Consider the following 23,323-nt stretch of genomic DNA (forward strand, 5'->3'; position numbering starts at 1 on the left):
TTGAATATAAAGACGTGAATAAATTGATGATGATGACACAAAAATTTGATGACAAAGACGCATTGTAATATATTAATTTGATTCCCCTAAATAAGATTAAAAAAAAAAAACTTTGGACATTCATCAAAATGTCTATTTGCAATATTGTGGACTGATACTAATGTCTATTTGAGCTATTGATTTATATATTATTTGAATCAGAATTAAATTGGTTCTCTAGCTTTCTCTCTCTCTGTATGATGAATAAGCAAGTTTATTCTGTATGACAAATTATTGATAATCATGATAATACAAAAGCTAAATAAATTTGACTCAAATTGAGCAATTATTATTAAATTATACTTTGTTGGAGTAAACGAAGGAAATAAAAATATAAATTATGGTGATAGTTGTGATAACATAATTCATGTCTCACCAGAGAAAATAAAATAATTCATCCAACATCAATAATAAAACGGATGAAAATAAATAATGAACTTGTTATCGAAAAAAAAAAAAAAGCAAAAAATACTCATTTACTTTCATGATTACCTTGATGCTATTGATTGAGGATGATGATTAATTACAAAATTAAATTACTATTTTAATAAAGTAAAGAGATAATGTTATTTAATTTTGCTCGTGAAATTTATACAAATATCATTTAGAAAAGTAGGAATACAATTACAATGTTCATCACTATTTATTTATCAAAATTAAATTGATGATGATGATGAAAAAAGGAGCAAGGAGTTTGATGATGATAAACTTGTACCACTTGAATTAATTGTAAATTAATTATTCAAATTACTATAAAGGTAAATTTTTTTTCTCAATAAAATTGATTTGTTTTTTTACTATAATTAAAATTACATTATTATTATAATAAAGAGCAAGCAGGCAAGATGAGCTGTTGAGGGATGAGAGGGTGCAATCGAGCGAAGAGGTAGCGTGCGCAGAATAAATACGTGACACAAAACGCACAGTTTCTCTCCTCCAAACTGCTCCAAACCCATCGAGATTCAAGAGAGAGAAATCGAAATCAGTCGACTGACAGTCAGTCAGTTCCGCGTTGAGCGCCAATGCGCATCTTAAATATTATATATTATTTATCATCATCATCATCAACAACACTATCATCATCACCATCATCATCTTGAAAAAATATTTATTATTTATTTTATCATCAGCAACAACATTGTCATCGCTGTTGATTCTTTTGATCTATTTAAATTATCATCACAAGTAACATCAACTTGATAACAAATCAAATAGTAAATAGATTATTCAAAAAAAAATAATTAAAAGTTTAAGAAGCAAAAAAAAAAGAGCCAAATACATTTCCCTATATTTATTTTATGTTATTTTTTTTTTTTGAGTTTTATTTTGTCTTGTTGGTCGATGTTATTTCGAGAGGTGGAGTCTTATTTTGGTACTTGTATTAAACTTTGTGTTTGAAATATATACAGTGAGCTAGAAAATATATATATTATTAAAAATGTATTTATTATGGTGCCAATGGTGTTGTAGTTTTTTAAATTATTCTTGTTTTTGTTAATAATAAAAATCATGAATATAGTGTAGTGTTAATTTTCGATTATATACATTGACAAATGACAATGTTGTTAATAATAAGGTAAATTTTTAAAAAATATAAATAATAGAAAATAATAAAAGCATGCTATTGTATAATTTATAATAAATCTTATAAATTTAATTAAATTTTGATGAATGTCAGGTTGAATGAGCGAAATAAGAGTGTAACCTTGAGTTATTAACAAAACATGAAATTTTTTTTTATGTATGAATGTGGGCGGTTGGGCGTTTTGCGAGCATTTTACCCGCAGTCGTTTTTATTTTAACTAATTAAATGGAAATTATATTATTCTTTAACCATTATACCATTTATCATTGTTATTATTATTATTATTTTTCGTTTTATTGATTATTTTAATTTGAATTAAAAAAAAAAAGAATAAATGTTTGAATAATTTTTTAATTTATTATTTTAATTATGCTTTTATAAATAAATTTATTATTTTTTAAATTAAATATTGCAATGAGAAAATTGAGTTATAGTGCTATGAGCAATAGGCAAATAAATATATATATATTAGAGGGAGAGGGTGAGGGAGAGAGAGGAAATTTAAACCAACAGGTAGTTGATTCTAGATACATACTCTGTTTTTTATTTTATTTTTCGTTATTATTATTATTGTTGTTGTTGTTGTTGTTGTTGTTATGATGTGAATGTGTGTCATACACATTATTATAGGTTTATTTTTTTTTTGAAAAGAGCAAAAGCTCGATATGATACTGTTATTCCATACCAAATCAATAAATTAATTAATTGATAAAAATAAATTAGATAGATAGGGATGTACAGGATAAAATTTTATTTCTGTTGAAATTTTAAGAGTAAAAGCTTTCAAGGAAATACGAATTACACTAGTACAATAATCTCTTTATATTTTTTTTTAATTTTAATTTTAAATCCTACTAAAAAAAAGAAAATACTTGCAATGTTTTTTATCAGTGTATGGATTCAAGTTGTCCATTTAAATAATTTATCTTTTCTTTAGTTATGGAAAAATCTATAAAATAATAATAATAATTTTTTAAATATTGTCCATCAAATTGCTGTATAAATTTTTTTAGTCGATGGATGAGATATTTAAATTGAGCTGTCAAGTGCAACATGAGCCAAACAAAATAAAATACATTACAAGCAACAACGAGTGTCAGTCCCACATGTATATCAATTTATCCAACCAATATTGAAAATAATAAATTTTTTTAAATTGTAAATAAATATTGGTTTATCGAAATTCATTCATCTCGTTTTATCAAATAAAGGGTTTTGGCTATATACTGAAGATATAGTCCAATTAATCTAGAAAAAAAAAAAATAATAAAAATCATTTGCAATAATAATATTAAATTTAATTATAACAATGATCTTGCTTTGTCAAATGGCAATTATAAATTGATTAACAAATAAAATAAACGAAATTCTATATTTTAATAATTAAATTTCGAAATTCTTTTATTATTATTATTTCAAGTATATATATAATTTTATTCAATAACAATTTTAATTTTAAAATTCAAATAAAAGTTTATATTCAAAAAAAAAAAATATATATATACTATTACTGATGGTGGTGGTGGGTTTATCATCTCAAGGTCATTTAGACTTTGTCAAGGAGAATATTGGTTACGCCCAATGACAGAAAGAAAAAAAAAAAAAAAAAACTTTTTCGGTGATATTTCATTGTGGGCATTTAATACTGATCTAATTAATCCATCAACTTGTTGTCTATGTATATATATTTCAACAAAAAAATAAAATGAAAATGAAAATTTAATTTATTACAGATGATGCATAACACAGTGGCTATTGTTAATAATAATAATAATAATAATAGTAATTGATTAAATCAATTATATATATAATTTTACAAGTTAAATTGTAAATTAAAAAAATAATAAAAATAATATAATGGCCCTTCATTGGGACAAGTTATCACCAGCTGAATTTCAGCAACTTCAAGATTTAGCAGCATGTAAGTTATTTTAATTAAAAGTTTAAACTCCATGTCTTTATATTAAAAGAATCAATTAATTTATAACTTTGTCATTTTTTTTTCCTTTTTTAATTTTACAGATTCTACAAAAAAACTTGAAGATGTACTCTCAGAATTTTGTAGCAATACGATAACTCCAAGTGGTCTACCAAAGTATCATCCAGATGGGGTGAGTTTAATTCCAATTTTTCCAAGTAAAAAAAAAACCAAGAAAATTAATTATAATTATTAAAAAAATAACTATTATCATATCTAAAGTTTTACGATAATTAAAATAAACTTTTTTTTTTTTTTTTTCATTTTAGCAATTATCGGTTAATAAAATTATTCGAGGCTAAACGAGAAAATTTATAAAGTTAAATTTTTTTTCCATGTACACATTATATCGATAGAGATTATTATTTTTTTTTCCTTTTAAATGTTATTATTAAATTTTCATTTACTTTTTTTTTACCATCACAATGATTAATAGTACATAGCTATATATTACAAGGAAAAAAAAATTATATATAAAAATCCAAGGACAAAAGAGGAAGCAAGCTAGTAGTATATTATAAAATACATCCACCTGGTATATATGACATGCTAGTAGTTGTTGTTGCTGTTGCTGTTAGTCATGGTGGTGTTGGTGGTGATGGTCCATGGTTGCCTAGTTACGTGTACCACTATCATCCCTCGCTCTTTTTTTTTTTTTTTTTATACATCTATCATTTATCTATCTATATATAATAAAGTATATATGTATATTATATTTTGATCTTTGTGTTTATTATTCTCTTTAGATACTTGTTATACAATAACAGCTACAACAGCCACTTGAATTTTTTTATATTCAAAATACAATTATTTAAATTTTCATTATTTTGCATTTATAATTAGTACAATAATACTTGCTTATGTTTGCTAGTAGTACAAGTATCTCTGTGGTCAGACATAACACTCTATTTAATTTTTTTTTAATGATAAAATTATAATAACTAATAAATAATTTGAGGGAAAATAAAAAGCTCCAATAGACTCATCAGGATTACATGTAGATAGTAATAATACTTGAATAATATTTTTTTTTTTGGACTTTGTTAAAGTCCTCGAGATGAAATAAGAAAAAAAAAAAAAAAAAAAAGTAAATTCGATTGACGAGAAAGGTGTGTATATTTGCGCTGGCGCATTAAAGCTTTTTTTAAATGGTATAGAGCTTTTATATATATGGTGAATGAATATAGTCCCTGGTTGGCTGGGTGGGTAACTAAGCACTGGTATAGTATGACGTCACTAGAAACGACTGACGTCACAATGCCGTCATCAACAAAGTTAAGAGAGAAAATAAAAAAGATATAAAATACAAAAAAAAAAAAAATAAATAAATAAAAGCTCGCGCGGGTAAATCGGGTCAGTGCGCAGAGCGCATTGGTCGTTCTGCTTTCATCCCATTTCATCCACCGATCAATGAAATCTAATCATATCAATGAAAATGACATTTCCATTGGCATTAATAAACTCATCGTTTGTTTACATTTAAATTATTTTTTTTTCTATATGATATATTTATATATATATAAAAGCTCTCTCTTTTTCTCTTTCTCTCTGGCTTCTTTGTAAATATACCTATAGATGTATATAGATTAAATTTTTTCATATAATAATATTTGCTAGGTTGTTCTAATAATAAAGTTCCAGTAGTGGTTAGCAATAAGCTGGTTCACTTCAAGTGAATATTAAGTCCACACCCATTTCAAACAAATTATTATTATGTATATATCAAGTGATATGTCGATTAATATTCTACTTGTTAGCTTATTAACCTACCTATTATCCATTTGACAAATTTATAACCGATGATAATATATGTATTGTTAATTATTATCATTATATTTCAATTGAAATTTAAAAAAGAAAAGGAAAATTAATTTAATCAATGCACACAATCAACTGGCTATTATCCACTCAAATAATAATTATTCAAATCGATTAAACTCATAATAATAATGATAATTTCCTCTTTTTCCTTTTTTTTTTTTTCATATTAAAACTCAAGTGAAATTGTCTCAATTATTATTTTATTCTCTCTATCCTCAATTTTATTTGAATATAAACTTTATATTAAATTTTTTATTTACGAGAAAAAATTATATTTTCGCAATTTAATAATATATTTATTGATTATAAATAATCTGCGGTGCATAAATAATTAATATGTTATTTTTAATTTTTTTTTTTTTTTTTTCTTTATAATAAATAACAGGTAGATGTTATTATTATTAATTATTAATTTTTTTTTACGAAGCGTTTAGCACGTTTTAATAAAATATAAAAGTATAAATTTAATATGAAAACTTTCAATTGATGTATTTACTTTTATTTTTTCAATTTAAGGATATTGATTATGATGGATTTAGAAAGTTTCTTGACACGTATCTTGAAGTTGCAACACCAGATGAATTGTCACGACATCTTTTTCTTTCATTTCTCAAAAAAGGATCGAGAAATATTGATGGAAAGGCTTTCAAGGTATTTTTATAATTAAAAGCTCATCGTCATTATCATATTTTCATTATTATTTTTATTATTTTTATTATAAAGGAAATGGCAGCATTATCATCAACAACAGCATGTGCAGCAATAACATCTCACACAACATCAAGTACAAATGTCAACAGTACTTGTCCTTCAATGTCAACTGAAAGCCATAGCTCATCTTTGGCTGATAAAATTCATGGTTTAACTGAAAAAATTCAAGCACTTGGTCATCATAGAAATGACAGTGAATTATCAGCAAGAAATCGTACAGGTTTTTTTTTTTTACTTTTTAAAATATAAAACTGAAACTGTATTTTTTCTTAATTTATATTTAATTTTTTTGAAGGGAGTGTACATCCAATGCTTACTGTTGCTCATACGTCATACAGTTGTCATGATGTCTTGGAAAAAAAAAGTACAGACAGCAGTCCAAGTCACAGTCAAGTATCTCGCAATTCATCACGAAAATCAAACAATTCTTTGCTCGTGAATAATGGAAAATTTGAAGGTAAATAATATTATCAAACATCAAGATGTGCTTTCGAGGCACATTTACTTTTTTTTTTCTATCGTTTTTTTATTCTTCTTTGATATATAAAAAAAAAAACCGCTGACCTAAATAAAAGAGTCGGAATAGTCCTTTTATTTTTATTTCTGCAGTTTGTATATATGGGGGGTGGTGATGATGATGATAAAGAAAAAAAAAAAAAAAAAAATATTCTGGGTGTCGCCAAGTTGCCATAAAGGACATGTTATGTAACAGCCTATACATGGGGTTCCCTTTTTCATATATATTTCTATATGGCAAGTTGTCATTTTTTATTGATCATAAAAAATAAAAATATAATAATGCAGGTATTATCTGTTATTTATTATATATTTTTTATAATTCAAGTTATACGTGAAAACATTGTTTATTGTCAAAGTTAAACTAGGTTTATGTCCATCATCATAAAACCGCAATTGATATATCTATATTTATTTATGAAAACACGAGTATTTCTTAGAGCTTTAAATGTCTCTATATAAACCAGGAAGTGGTACATTGAATGTTTAATAATATAAAGGTCAAAATAATATATCAAACATTGGCATTGAGGAAGTTGAAACAAGTTTAAATAAGATTTAACAACTCAGCTGCACTGCAATATGCTGCAATATTAAATATATTTATAGAAAAATTAAATAAATACCTATATATAATTAAATTGTTTTTATTTCTTCATAAATATTTAATAATTTATAAAGCACACACACACACACACACTGTCGTAAATTAACTGCTTTTTGTTTTGTTTCGTGGAAAATTCGTGCGAGCAATTGCTGATGACGTTGTTGTGTATTAAATTTGTATTAAATTATTTTCATTATTTTTCTCCACAGAAATAAGACATTTCGTTAGAAAACAAAGTACCATTGATGTTCATTCAGTTAAAGTAAGTTTAAAAGACATTGTTTGTTATCTGTCACTTCTTGAAGCTGGAAGACCAGAAGACAAATTGGAATGTAAGTTTTTTTTTTTTTTTTTTTATAAATAATTTACTAACATGGGTATTTTTTAAATTTAATTATTTTTTAGTTATGTTTCGGCTTTATGATACTGATGGAAATGGAGTTCTTGATACAAATGTAATTATTGATTTTATAACTTTTATATTTTTTAAACTTTATATAATCTATAATTGAATAATAATAATTTAAAGGAAATGGATTGCATCGTAAATCAAATGATGAATGTTGCCGAGTATCTTGGATGGGATGTTTCAGAATTAAAACCAGTAAGTTAAAATATAATTTACAAATAATTAACATAATAAATAAAATAAAAAAAATTTATAGATATTGCAAGACATGATGCTAGAAATTGATTACGATGCAGATGGTACAGTGTCATTGGAAGAATGGAAACGTGGTGGTTTAACAACAATTCCATTATTGGTACTACTTGGTCTTGATTCACATGTAAAAGAGGATGGTAATCATTTATGGAGACTAAAACATTTTAGCAAACCAGCATATTGTAATTTGTGTTTAAATATGCTTGTTGGACTTGGCAAAAAAGGACTCTGTTGTGTTTGTAAGTTACTTAATCATCATGATAATATAAAATGATTATTTCTTTAATTGTCATTCATTTTTGTATACAGTTTGCAAATATACTGTTCATGAAAGATGTGTACAAAGAGCACCAGCTTCTTGTATTGCAACATATGTTAAAAGTAAAAAAACATCACAAACAATGGTGCATCATTGGGTGGAGGGTAATTGTCATGGTAAATGTTCAAAATGTAGAAAAACAATAAAAAGTTATAATGGAATAACTGGACTGCATTGTCGATGGTGTCAATTGACTGTAAGTTAATTTAAAATAAAATAAAATGAATAAATAATTAAATAATTATTTTATATTTTATTTAGTTGCACAATAGATGTGTATCACAAGTTAAAGCTGAATGTTGTTTGGGTGATAATGCAGTACATATATTACCACCAACAGCAATATGTCCAGTTGTACTTGATAGACAAAGATCATTATCACGTGATAGTAAAAGAGGCAGTAAACATGGACAAGATACATCATCAATTGGTTCAGTCAGTGTATATATACATTATTTTTTTTGCCTTATTTTTATTATTATTATTAAAATTTACATTGTTGTTGAATTAATATGTTGTTTCTTGATAATTATATATAGAGTGCATTTTTGAGTTCTGGTAATTCATCAAATCAACAACCAGCAATGTCATTTCAAATAACTCCATTAGCAAATTCTGTACCACTATTGGTATTTATTAATCCAAAATCTGGTGGTAGACAAGGTGAAAGAATGCTAAGAAAATTTCAATATATATTAAATCCACGACAAGTACATAATTTAGCAATTGGTGGACCAATGCAAGGATTACAAATGTTTAAAGATGTTGAAAATTTTAAAGTTATTTGTTGTGGTGGTGATGGAACTGTTGGTTGGGTTTTAGAAACAATGGGTATTTATTTATATTAATTTAATTATTAATTAGTTAATTAATTAATTGATTTATTTTTTTTTATTATTATTTAGATCGTGTACAATTTGAACAACAACCAGCAGTTGGTGTAATTCCACTGGTAAATAAATTATTTAAATTATTAATTTTAATAAAATGATAATAATTTTTTTTCATAGGGTACTGGTAATGATTTGGCAAGATGTTTAAGATGGGGAGGTGGTTATGAGGGTGAGGCTATTTATAAAGTATTAAAAAAAATTGAAAAATCAACACCAGTTATGATGGATAGATGGCAAATTGATGTACTTGATGATCAAAAAGATGAAAAAAAAAAAAAAACAAATCAAGATTCAATACCATATAATATTATAAATAATTATTTTTCTGTTGGTGTTGATGCAGCAATATGTGTTAAATTTCATCTTGAACGTGAAAAAAATCCCGAAAAATTTAATAGTCGTATGAAAAATAAATTATGGTATTTTGAGTATGCAACAACAGAACAATTTGCAGCAAGTTGTAAAAATTTACATGAAGATTTAGAAATAATATGTGATGGTACACCACTTGATTTAGCACATGGACCATCACTTCAAGGTGTTGCATTATTAAACATTCCATTTACTCATGGAGGATCAAATCTCTGGGGTGAACATCAAATAAGACATCGACTTGGCAAAAGAAAAAAAAGACCAGATAAAGAATTAAGTACAAGCAGTTTTAATTCTGTTGATTTGACTGTTGCAATACAAGGTATATATTATTTTATTTTTACTCTAATTGTTGATGATCAAAATTACATGGTAAATAATTATTACAGATATTGGTGATAATCTCATTGAAGTAATTGGTCTAGAAAATTGTTTGCACATGGGACAAGTTAAAACAGGTCTTCGTGCATCTGGTAGAAGACTTGCACAATGTAGTAGTATTGTCATCACAACCACCAAACGTTTTCCAATGCAAATTGATGGTGAACCATGGATGCAAGGACCATGCACAGTAATTACCAACTATTAATACATTTATTTAATTTAAAACATATTTATTTCATTTTATTTATCTACAGATTCGAATTACTCATAAAAATCAAGTGCCAATGCTAATGGCACCACCACCAGACAAAAGTCGTGGCTTTTTCCGTTTTCTCAGAAGATGAACATATATTTTTTAATTTATAAAATAATTTATTTTAAAAGAAAATTTAATTCTCATTTTAAAATAATATTATGTAATGTGTAAATTGTGTTTGTTTGATCTCGTTTGAATCGTAATATTTATCTGATAATAATAATTTAAAATTTACTCGTTAAATTTAACGAAAATAATGTACAATTATTAGTAAATCATACATAGATTTAAGTTTTAAAAAATTTATAAAACCGTTATTCATCGGTTAGCATTTAATTGTCTATTAATTTGTCTATTTTTAATTTTTTATTTATTCAAAAAAAAAAATACAACTAACAAATAACAACTGCAGAATGGAATTAAAATTAAATATTGTGCCAATTTTTATTTTTTTTCATTATTTAAAATAAATATTTATTAACAAAAAATTGTATGGCTGCTTGAAAATCATCTACTGTCTCTGTCGAAAATAAAAATGAATAATAATCAAAGAAATACTTTTTAAAAATAAAAAATATATTAACACAAAAATTTATAAAACTAATATAATAGATAAATATATATATGAACACCATTTTAAATTGAGTCCAACAAATAAATACTTGAATTAACAAAATCATAATTACTCTCCGTCCGCACGATAAAAAAAATAAATAAAAAAAACTTGAAAATGTAATGATAATATTAATAATAATCTTTAAAAAAAAAAAAAAAAAAGTATACAAGGAGAAAAATATAAAAACTAACGATTCATCGCATAACGTCGATAATATAATAGCATTTAATAATTTATATGAAAAATATATGAATAAAAAAAAATATAATTAATTTGAGATATTATTTTGCAAATAATGCCGAAAGAAAATAGAAAAAAAAACTTATTATTGCAGGGACCATTTATCTTTGAAAAATTGGCTGGTCAATTTGTCTTAATTAAATATAATTTAAAGCATTTCGAATTGAGCATTAAGAACAAAACAATTGATAATTAATTATATAATAAATATAAATAAATGTGCACCTGAATTGATCATAGATAAAATTTACTATGTAGAAAAAGATTAGAAAATTTATTATTCGCAGATGAAAAACAAAATATAAAAAAAAAATGACGCTTAATTAATTAGACCAATTAATATTCTGAATAATTATAAACAAAAGCCAAATATATTCAATTTATTAGCAACTATTATTATTATTATTATTATGTGAAAATAAATATAAATGATTTATGAAATTGATTGACACAATTTAGATATGTATGTGTGATATTTTAATTAGAGCAACAACAACAACAACAACAACAAAAATAATAATAGTCTCATCAACTGTGTGTCAGTGTGTATTTTCATGATAATAATTATATGATATATTAATAAAAATAGTGATTGAAATTCAATAATCAAATTGTCAGGTGTCATGAATAACTATGTAATTTATTTAAAAAATATTATAGTTAATTAATAATAACTTATTGATCTGATGAAATAAATAAATATATATATAGAATATTTTAAATTGAAAAATAATTGTAGACCAAATAAAAATATGTCTAGTAATTGATTGGCAAAATAATGAATATATATTTAATGCAGTTAAAGTGTTAATTAATTATAATAAAATTTATGAAAAAAAAATAAAATAAACAAACAAAGAAACAAGTAAATAAATATCCCTATTCTCTAATGTGATAAAATAATGAAAAAAAATATGAAAAAAAAAAAAACAAAAAAAATAATAGATATATTATTTATTCTTTGAATATATCTAGATGAGTTTAATAAACTGCCAATTATAATTACTTGTTTTGTCTAATATTATGTAACTATATATTAATTAATGAAAAATTAAAATTGTAGTAGCATACTAATGTGAATAAACTATTGAAAAAAATATATATAAATAAAATATAATAAATCTATATACAATAAAATTTATTGTCTTTTCGATTTTTATTTATCGTTAATTATTATTATTAAAAATAAAGGTTTAAAAAAATTAATTTGTGGTGGTGTACCAGCTGGTGAAGAAATTATAAATAAAATAACATCAAAAGGGTATAAAATTATTATTTACATTTATTTATTTAAAATATAGATTGTAATATATTATAAATTTTTTAGATATGGCATTTTTAAAACATCACCGTTAATAAAAAGAGGAACAAATAGTCCTCGGTTTAGTTGAACAAGTGGTACCCAACACTGAGACGAGAATTGTTGGACTTGACAATGTTACAAACATGTTGAGTTGTAACTAGAAAATTCCAAATTGTACGAAAATGCCTGTGAAAAAAACAACGAAATATTTAGTATTATTGAATCAAAATATATTACATATATAATATAAAATAAATTATATAAAAAAAATGTCGTGAAAAATTGGGCTGCAATTGTGAAAACAACAATCAAATCACAATTGTGAAAAATCCACAGTATTATTATATGCTCGATTGAAAACAAATTCGATCCACTAAGATGGTAATCGCCTGTCAAGCATCGAGCATCATTTTCTTTTTTTTTTTTTTGAATTAATTATTTAAAAAAAAATACTCACTGCCAAGTCCAAGATGGAAAACAATTGCGCTGATTGAAAATGGAAATTTGGATACATTGACATCAAGTTTTACCCAAAGAACCAACAGAATCAATACTGGTGCCAAACAGAGACCAGTAAAAAGATTTGATACCAAAACTGGTGGTCGTTTTTCTGGCTCACGGAACATGTGCTAAAAAACATTAATTAATAATAATTAAATTAATATTTTATAAATATATTATTTTATGCTTTAAGGTTTTGATAAAATAATAAATAAAAATGTTGGAAATGTTTTTTTTTATATTTTGCCTCATTGAATTGATTCAAAATAATTAATAAAAAAACACAGGATCCATTAATTTGCCAGTGTTTTGGAGGTGACATTAACACAAGAAAATTAGTGTCGCTAACGAGCACTGGCATTGTGCATATGTATTATTATTAATCAATATTAATATTATTTACCTTAATTTCTGGTTTTGATACTATGTATTGGCTTTTTGTTTGCAAGTATCACCAGGCCAGTGCTTGGTCAGTTGAAGCAGCTACATTTGATGCATGTGCTTTTACCAATTTTACTCATTGATTTTTTTGGAGTTAATGTAGTACTTTATATGCTTTTTGGAGCATTTTGGAGTACTTTTTTCTGTATATTCATTATCCACCATTGTCCACCCAATCTGCGAATTATTTATTTAAAAAACACATGCTATTATTCACTATTAATATAATTATGTTATTTATTTTTGTGATGCATTTACAAGATATCACATAATTAAAAATATTGGTTTTGAATAATTATTATTTTTATTTTTTTATTATATTATTTGTTAATTACCGTTTATTGGACGTAGACGACCTTGATTGACTTGGTTGTCCATATGTGCTTTTGATGCCATCATGATATAAGGATGAGCTACTCACATGTGCTCACATGAACGCCGTGAACGAAAAGACCTGGTGGACCTGGTGATGCTCCGGATTGCTCCGGATGCTGCGTGATGGAAATACATATGGAATATTAAACATAGAGTTGACTCATGAATTTCACAAAGCCTCTATCGGAAAATAAATGTCCTAAATTGTCGTCTAATGATTCGAGCGCTACCTGGTTTTTAAAATATAAAATAATTGAATAAAATACGATGATAAAAAAGTTTTAAAATCAATAAATAATAATAATTTTAAAAACAAATAAATATCGATTTGATATTGTATTTCCATAATAAATAAATATTGTCATCATCATTTACATAAATAAAATAAAATTTTTAAATAACCATCAATTTGTATTTAATAAAATAAATAATGAAATTTATTTAAGTATGGCTCGTTATCGTTTGCAAAATACTAAAAGTAGATTTAAAAAAAAGAAAATAACAGCAACAACTTCACAGAGTGAAACACAACTAAATAATTTATCATTGTGTCAGCAACAAATTCATCAACATCGCTATCCAACACGTTCAAGAAAATTGAATAAATCACATTCAATGACTGAATGTTCTGATGATAAGCAAATAAATAATCATGACACTGATGATGATGATGATGATAATTCAAGCAACATGATGAGCCCAGAAGCCACAAATACACCTCGTCACATGAAACGTACTTCATCAGATTCAAGTATTATTTGTCTCGGTGAATTTCGTAAAATTCCACAATTTATTGATCTTGTAAATAATAAAGAAGAACCACAAAAAATTGTTAAAATTTAATTAAAAAAAAAAATAACAATAACAAAATCTATATAGAATTAATTAATTAATGATGTTTTAATTTTTTTTAAATGTGGTATTTTACAGGGAATATAAATTTCAGTTAAAAAATTTGTTGATATTTTTGATACAGCCTCAATGTCAACTTTGCCTTGACGTAATATATTTAATTCATTTTTAATTTCATCACTTAAATATGTTTTTTTTTCTAATGATTCTAATTTTTTTTCATCACAATTACTCAATGGATGTGATTTGACATTTAATCTCCATATTTCTGATGGTGCAATACCAATCCATTGTATCTTTGATGAAATGAGACTTGATTTTTCCCACTCGAGTGAAGCTGATCCATATCTTTAATTTAACAAACAATTTTATTAATAATTTAATGATTATTTTCATCATGAAATATTTAAATAAAATACTCACTTGTAAACACACATTATTTCAATTCCATGTGGATCAGCATCAACCATAATGTAAGCTGGAACATTTAACTTTTCTATAATTAATTTTAAAAATATTCGTGTTGCAACATCTGGATAACCTTTGCCAGTTACAACAAGACAATTAAATTTTTTTGGACATTCTTCAAGTAATAATTTTTGAAATACAGCATCTTTTTCAACGACAATAATAAATGATATACTTGATTCAATTTTAATGATGTTTGAATTTGCTTGTGGTATCAATACACCACCAAGTGCATCACAATCAATTGTACGATCATTTTCAAGACTCAATTTAATATTACCAGACATCAAGCCTTTTGCTGTTCCAATAAAACCTAAATTCCAAGTTGTACATTTAAGCAATGATGCTGTTTTATTTATGTAATGATCAACAATACGTTGTTCATCAACTAATCCTTCACTTTTTAATTCATAATACAATGATCTTTTTGTTTGATATGCATTTGATGTTATTAATTTGTGAGCTTTTGCAAGAATTATCATCATCAATGGTAATTGAAATTCTCCACATTTGCCAGAAAAATTAACGACAATATTTTTATGATTATCATTTGGCATTATATCTGGATCATCAATCAATTCTTCGTCTTCATCTTCTTCTTCATCATCTTCTTCTTTATCTTCTAAATTCATTTCATCATTTTCCAAGTCATCATCATCTTCATCATCGTTATCAATCAAAACATCAATGCTAGATGATGATACATTATTTATTATTGGTAGCTGTCCATCCATTGTTTGTTGTATAATTGACTTGACAATATTTTCCACACGATTTATTAAATCTTGTCTTGATTTATATGAAAAATAAAATTTTAAATTCAATTAATTAAAAATGCAAAATATTAGGTAATTAATTTACTCACCTATTTGTCATATTGTCCAAGATTTTTGACTGCATTTTTCATTTGATCCACTTCTGGAATAAAAATAAAAAAAATGATAATTAATATAAATTTGTGTATGAAGATGATGATGATGGCAAAAAATAAAAATAACGTATGTTATCCCACAGCTAGTAGCCAACAATATAATATTCATATAAAAAAAAATATATAGAAATAGGTTTCGTATCGAGTAGCGAATCTCTTGAGTCGTCGTCGTCGTCATCATCGTCGCTTGATCGTCCAGGCTTGCACAACCCCTGCTGTGCATTTATGTGAACGCCCCAAATTTAACCAGGGCTACTGTGAAAGTTTAAAAGACACTTCATGGCCCATTGTCAATGTGCAGTACATATCGACATCATGTTTCTTTTTAAACATATTTTTTTATTTTTGCTTTGTAAATCGAAACGAACAAAAAAAAAAAATATATATATACAATTGTACCTTATTTTGATTATTAAACAAGATGACTTTATTCCCTTTTTTTTTCTTTTTTTTATTACAATAGAAATTTTTACCTCAAAATAGTAAATTCAACAATCAAGTAGTTTCAAATTTCACATCATATATTTCCGGCATTTACAAGCAGGTCCTATATTTTAAGTAAAAAAAAAAAAATTACATTTTTCAATGTGTTCATCAAGTGGAAATTTATTATACATACAAAAATTTACATGGGAAAATAAAAACGAACGGATTAGTGACACGTCTTCCTGCAAGCTATATACAAATAACAATTGCAACACTTGAGAGACTATTTGGATTCATTTGGAATTGAAGATAGTGTGCCAACCGATATTTTGAGGACAACTTCTCATCGAATGTATTATGTACATATATATTATATATCCACCCAAGATTATTATTATATATACGGGCTATTTGAGTTTTCAAGTGTCCATTTCTTTCAAGGATTTTTCTTAAATAATATAAATGATCGTCTAATAATATATAATAGGCCATATAAAATTTACATTATTATTTATTTCTTTATATATTGAATATTTAATTATTGAAAAAAAAAATACATTTAAACGGTTAAAAAATATAATAAATAAATCGTTACGAATTTTTTTTTGGATTTGGATGATAAAATCAAATTTGTTCAAACAGTAGGATACTCTGTGAAACCCCACAGGTTTTTTATTTGCTTTTATAAAATTACCTATACCTTATGCATGGATATTGCAAGGAAAAAAAATATATATAAATAAAGAAAATGACAAAATGTGTGCCGATAAGTTTAATGAGGCCAGGTGGTTTTACAAATCGAAATTTATATAAAAAGAAAAAATTATTATCACATGTAATTGATCAAATATCGTTATGACAAAAATCATTTCCTGTGTACAATTTTTAAATTAAATTTAATCAAGTGTCGATTGAATTTTATTTTTGAAAAATTCATTGAAATTAAATGCCATTGAGGATGTAATTAAATTGTCATCTGATTATTTTATAATATTATTTATTAATTTAACAATATTAATAATGATAAAAAAATATTGAAAATATATTAAGCAAGTCAAAAAATAATTTAAAGTTACCATGTTAATCTTGTGTTGCAATTTGTGTTACAAAGTTTGCAAAACAGATATCCGGTTTGTAAAAAATTCATAATAATATTGTTGCAAAAAATAAATATAATTACATGTCTCATTTATTGCAATTGAAAAAAAAAATAATAAATTTTTTTTATAAAAATTAACGCGTGGCAGAGTGTATATATGTCACAAAGAAAAAGCATCTGCACACTGATAATTTGTGTAAAAGGTCGTCAAGATAAAAGAAGAGAAAAAAAACAAAAAAAATCACACCATGCAGCAGCTGAATTGAGATTCAAGTTTACTAATAATATATTAATCATAAATTAAAATAAAATAACAGTCAATTACGAATTGAATGTTTATTTAAAAATCACAATAATCATATAGTAAAAGAAATTAAAAAAAAAAAGTATAAAAATAATGAGAAAGTTCGTACACGGAAAAAAATTTTTAGCTGCAGCAACGAGCTGGATAGCTGTCTCTCCTATCCACGGCTAACTAACCTTTGGATAGTTAGCAGAGGATTGTTATTTTGGCAATCCACATTTGACAGGTTACTATTCTTGTGAAAACAGCGTGCCTACTCGTTACATTAGCTACACTTTGGATAGCTGTGGTAGCTATCCAAAGCCTGACAAGCTGGTATCGCTGTAGTAGCTATTTAGGATTGCGTATATGCATAACTATAAGTATATAGACATACGAAGTACAAACAATATATTAATGTACATTTACTAATTTTTAAAATTATTATCTAATTAATTTTATACTAAATTTGATGCACCAAATAAACGCCAACTTGAATACAAAATCTTATGCTAAATTTTTAATAACTATATGGATTATTTTAGTCATTGTTAATAATAATTTGGTGGATCTGTCAAAAAAGAGAGGTTATGAACACAACAGCTGTTGACATTGAGATTATGTCGAATCTGACGAGTTGGTTAGCCACGCTAGCTATCCAGTCGGCTGGAATAACTAACCGATTGTCTTTTTAATATATCGGGCTTGATTATTAAATCAACTATCCTTTTTTAACTATCCAAACGCCTCGTGACTGCAGCTAAAAATTTTTTTCCGTGTAGATATTTATAATGACGACGATAAAAGTGAGATAAAGATTAGAGAAAAAGTCATTCTCACAAGGAGCTTAATGTGGGGATTAATGTGGTGGTGGTAAATAGTATATTTGCAGGGGTTAATACTAATAAAATAAATATGTGTGTGTATGTAAGGGGGAGTGGGTGGGTGGGCGTTGGTAGTTGCAGAGACAGACGAGGGAAGGTCAAGTAGCCAAGTGTGTAAAGGTTCATTGTCTGTCTTGTGATAAGAGCTTAATCATTGATGCTCTATCATTTTTTTTTTCTTTTCTTGTAACTAATCCTACATACGCTTTCCTGATAACATTATATAACAAATGTTTTATTTTTTTTTTATCTGTGTATATACTTGAATTTAAATATAAAGATCGATATAAAATAAAATATATATATGAAAATCAAATAAACACATTTTCCAAGAATGAAAAAAAAAAAAAAAAAAAAAAGGTGTGAAATGAATAGATTTTTTTCTTTACCACCAACAACACGGGGATGACAAAATTCATGCATGAAAAAGAATATATTTATATGAGAAAAGGGTTCGATTGCGTACTCGATATGACAGCATATATTCATAAGAAAATAGCTACCGGTGACTGCAGCAGTTGTCAATAATGAAAAATATATAAAAAAAGAATTATGTGATGGATTTTAATGTCGTTAGTCGCAAGAGAAATCAAGGGGTTCTATTATGCAGCTATAATATAAATGTGAAGGAGTGAACATTTTATTATATTTGACTAAAGAAATAAAAATATATAAATACTTGACAATTCACATCAGATGCGGTTATGCAGTATTTGATTTTATTGTGCAATTTGAAAGAGACTGAAGGATGATTTTTAAATGCGACAGATACTGTGCATAAAGTAATCCTAGATATATATCCACGCATGATCTATATACTATAGATTATAATTTATATGATCATCATGATTTTGAATTTTATTTTATTGTTGGCAAAAATGTATATCAAGATTGACGTGCATGCATCTCTACCAAAGTACCAACTGCATCAAATTATCTTTTACCAGGTGAGAAAAATTAATTTTAATTTTATTATATATATTAACTTTTAATTTATGCTATTTAAATTCACACGTATATTTTTTATATAAAAAAAAATTGATTTCCCAACTGACTGTATGAATGACAAATTCATTTATAAATATGTAGATTTAATTTTACTTGAGATCATAAAGAAAGTTCGCGTAATTACTAATTCGTAAACCACGCACCGGATGCACGTCCTTGTTCAATGTAAATTATATATATTTTTTTTGATTAAATGATTTTTTTATAATTGACAAATTAATATTTTTAAGTGTTAATAATTACAATTTTTAATAAATTAAAATATATATTGACATTATATATTAAAAATCAGCTCTGTTTAATAACATATTGTGTAATGCATAAAAATAATATATTTATGCGGTGACATGTTACTCGTTAGTATATACATATTTAAGAAAATAATTTGGGGAATTTAATAAGCACAGTGACACTGATTTACGCGCAAGAAAAAAACCGGTTGACGTTGTTTGTATTTATACGCATAAATATTTTTCAGCAGCAGATTATTGCATATATAATATCAGCGCCAATGGACCGGATGTATCTTTTACTTCCACTTATTTTTCGAATGATTCGAAACATGTGATAATAATTATTAAATCGATAAACAAAAAAAAAATACTGACCTCGTTAATTTCCTCTGTACTACTTTTTCATTCATATTTAAAATACTTGAAACTTAATGAAAATAAACTTCAAAGAGTTAATTAATATTTCATATACAAGTAAATAAAAAAAAAATAAAATAAATTATTAATCTGTAATAATATATATACTTGTAACTGAGCTTTGGACTCAAATTAAATTATAAATTTTTTTTTTTAAATGTCATAACGAAATAAAAATATTATTATGTATTAATAAATGTCTATATTTATATTTATTTACATTAGTTTGAATGAATAAAAGGAAGGCTAAAAGATTATATATTGATTGTTGGTTAGAGGGGTGAAAAAAATATAAGAAAGTGCATTGACTTTTGAAGAAGAAGAAGAAGCAGCAGCAGGGTGAGACGTTTAAGGTATACAACAATAGATTCAGCCTTCAGGGGCTAACTTTAAAGTTTAAACTCAACAAGTACCCGATGTAATCGCCTGGGAATCCGCGAGAAACGACAAGCAACAAACTTGACTACCACCAGCACCATATCTTTTCATTATATATTTTATATTTTTTATTTTCATATATATATATATGCTGTTATTGTTGTATCCAGTCATGTCCTTTCAACTATATTTCTACACCACCTTGCACATGCATTGCTTCGTACACCTCTTCATTTTTCTTTCAACTGAACAAGTCATCCCGCAAACTCACAATGAAACTTCTCAAACAGGTAAAAAAAGAAAAAAAAAAAAAAAAAATCTTTGAATTGTTAAAAATAAAGAAATATATATAAAAAAGAAAAAATATATATAAAAAATAGTATCAAGCATTAAGCAGGTTTGTGATCGATCATATATGAGTGCAATAAAAGATTTGTGATTTAATAAAAAAAAGACACATTAATCTGGCATATAACCAACCAACCAACCAACGTGGGAGCCAATATAAAAAAATTCAAATATATTTTTTTTTTTAAATATATAAAATTTGATTTTGTAAATCACGATCGATCATGTAATATTGATTTGATATTTCATCCTTTATATCAATAATAAAAATAATAATAATAAATTTGTCGTGTGAAAAGCCATCAATCACAAATGCTTATCATTTTTTATTTTTTTATATTTAAAAAGCTATATATGTGGAATTTTATTTATGCGTTATAATAATTGAAATAGACAAAATTAATATGTACAAAACATCAGTAGCTAAATGATAGCTATCGAAATAATACACAGCTGCGCGAGTTAATTTTTTTTTTTTATTTTTTTTACTTAGCATTAACATGGTATCACTTTATGCATGTATATATATTTTTTTTTATTTTTTGTTTTATTTTCTATATGTATACTGAACCGACAAATTATAATTGTATTTTTTTTTTCCTTTTTTTTTGATTTTAAACAGTAAAATATATTCACCTGGCCACACACGCACACTGCACACACATATTGATGAATTATTATTTATTAATTTTAATATTTATAATAAAAATATAGTCAAAAATATAGACCTGCTGGATGTCAAATATATTCTAGACCCCCAATAGAGATGACACAGTTGGCAGATGTATCTTCATTCACAATAATATCATTCCAAGAAATCACACTTTTTTTAAAAAAAATAAAATAAAAAGAAAGGAATGCGTTATTATAAATTTATTAAAATAATATTAGAGAGGGTTTATATTTATTTCTATTATCTTTTTTTATAAATAATATTTTCAGCATAATAAAAAAATTAAAAGGAGGGCGGACAAATTATCAAGCTTGGTGTTGTCACAACAGCTGTTGAGCTTCTTTTTAGATAAAGAGAATTTTATATATTTTTCATTATTATATATATTTTTTTTCTCATATGTTATGTGTCGAGAATTTATTATTGTGGAATCTCAACAGTGTCTCCAAGTTTCTTTGATTCTCCTGTGAATTCAACGCAAGCAAACTAAATAATATCAACGAACAACGACACAGGGATCGAGAGGATATATACGCGCGAGAAAAGAGAAAAAATAAAAGAGAAAAGTGGCTGTGTAATAAGGACCCATGGGGTCTTACAGTCATTTTTCTTTTTTTTTTTTTTTTTTCACTTGATCGGCTGTCCCCCTACTAGTACCACCACCACGCGACACTTTATATATATATTTTTTTTTTCATTTTTCTTTAGAATAATTCTTTGGTGGTCGGACTTACTAAATGGATTTTCAAATGGTCAGCAGATTAAATAACTCTCACATATTAAATTTTATAGTATGAATGAATCGATGAGTGTCTCGATCCACTATGTTTATTTATTTATTTTTTTATACTTCTTTTTGTTATTGTTATTTTCTTTTTTAGGACGAAAAACGAGGCACGAATTGATGGACAACATACTCACATTTATTGTATTGATAATATTTTTTTTTTTTTTTTTTTTTTTACTATTATCCTTGAAAAATAAACGACAATAGATGCAATGAAAAAAAAAAAAAAAAATAAGAGTCAGTGCTTGAATATAAGAAAAGAATATTGAATTTTATTTTTCAATTTTCACCTGATACTTATTTTCATAAATTATATCTATTTATATGTGAAAAAAAAAAAAAAATACATAGTAAATATAGAAGAAAATATTTTTATCATAATTATTAAATAAAAAAAAAAAATAATAATTCATTGGATCAAATGAAAAATCAGTATCATCAGCTACTAAGCAAGATGTCTTTTGAGATTTAAAAAAAAAGATAAATAAATAACGAAAGATAACCCCCTCAGAGACATGGCACACGATCAAACTGATCGGACAATCAGATATTACACTGCATATATGCACGTTCTCTCAATTATTTAAAAAAAAAAAAAAACACATTTGTTATATATTAAAATGAAAAAAAAAAAAAAAAAAAAAACCAAATGTCCTGAATCATTGTTTAATTGAGGTGAACTGTATACAATAAGGGTGGTGATGGTGTTGATATTATAAACGTGGGTGTTAATATCATGACACCCTTCGAATTTATATAAAAAAAAAAATAAAATAATCAACCATATATAGAGTCAAGTATAATTATTTGGTGTCTCATCGAGAATCGCGTGCACAAATTCAATGCAACAGATCAAATTAACAACAAATTAGTCATGATATAAAATTGCACCATTTGGCTGAATGAAGGCTTCAA

The 23,323-nt window shown here is 25.4% G+C and overlaps 3 protein-coding genes and 1 long non-coding RNA gene across 5 annotated transcripts; 2 read left to right on the forward strand and 2 right to left on the reverse strand.

The window, feature by feature from the left end:
* The first annotated feature begins 870 nt into the window (after positions 1-870).
* On the forward strand, positions 871-12,138 carry LOC122860655 (diacylglycerol kinase 1). Of its 2 annotated transcripts, none has more exons than XM_044164558.1 (17): positions 871-1,615; positions 3,358-3,545; positions 3,647-3,735; positions 5,940-6,074; positions 6,147-6,354; positions 6,430-6,591; positions 7,467-7,589; positions 7,663-7,712; positions 7,787-7,861; positions 7,923-8,160; positions 8,231-8,436; positions 8,502-8,681; positions 8,780-9,071; positions 9,146-9,192; positions 9,251-9,827; positions 9,895-10,076; positions 10,144-12,138. In XM_044164558.1, exons 2-17 carry the CDS (start codon positions 3,482-3,484, stop codon positions 10,231-10,233), a joined length of 2,718 nt encoding a protein of 905 aa, XP_044020493.1. In that variant the 5' UTR covers positions 871-1,615; positions 3,358-3,481; the 3' UTR covers positions 10,234-12,138. The 2 variants fall into 2 exon arrangements, with proteins under 2 accessions (XP_044020493.1, XP_044020494.1); XM_044164559.1 differs by having other exon boundaries at positions 8,502-8,675; positions 10,144-11,937.
* Positions 12,139-12,316: 178 nt separating this feature from the next.
* On the reverse strand, positions 12,317-13,745 carry LOC122860656. The gene is made up of 4 exons (XR_006374449.1): positions 13,582-13,745; positions 13,209-13,423; positions 12,762-12,933; positions 12,317-12,490 (listed from the first exon to the last, which is right to left on the reverse strand). It is a non-coding gene; the product is annotated as an uncharacterized LOC122860656 (long non-coding RNA).
* A 250-nt stretch (positions 13,746-13,995) lies between these two features.
* Positions 13,996-14,449, forward strand: LOC122860657 (the record flags this gene model as incomplete). The annotated part of the gene is made up of 1 exon (XM_044164560.1): positions 13,996-14,449. A coding segment is annotated over exon 1 (381 nt), but the record flags the coding sequence as incomplete, so codon positions are not given.
* A 113-nt stretch (positions 14,450-14,562) lies between these two features.
* LOC122847783 (meiotic recombination protein SPO11) lies at positions 14,563-15,902 on the reverse strand (the record flags this gene model as incomplete). The annotated part of the gene is made up of 3 exons (XM_044145638.1): positions 15,807-15,902; positions 14,897-15,730; positions 14,563-14,821 (listed from the first exon to the last, which is right to left on the reverse strand). Coding segments are annotated over exons 1-3 (1,128 nt in total), but the record flags the coding sequence as incomplete, so codon positions are not given.
* Between the last annotated feature and the right edge of the window lie 7,421 nt (positions 15,903-23,323).

Source organism: Aphidius gifuensis, linkage group LG1, assembly GCF_014905175.1.
Source record: "Aphidius gifuensis isolate YNYX2018 linkage group LG1, ASM1490517v1, whole genome shotgun sequence".
In the NCBI taxonomy this organism is placed as follows: Eukaryota; Metazoa; Arthropoda; class Insecta; order Hymenoptera; family Braconidae; genus Aphidius; species Aphidius gifuensis.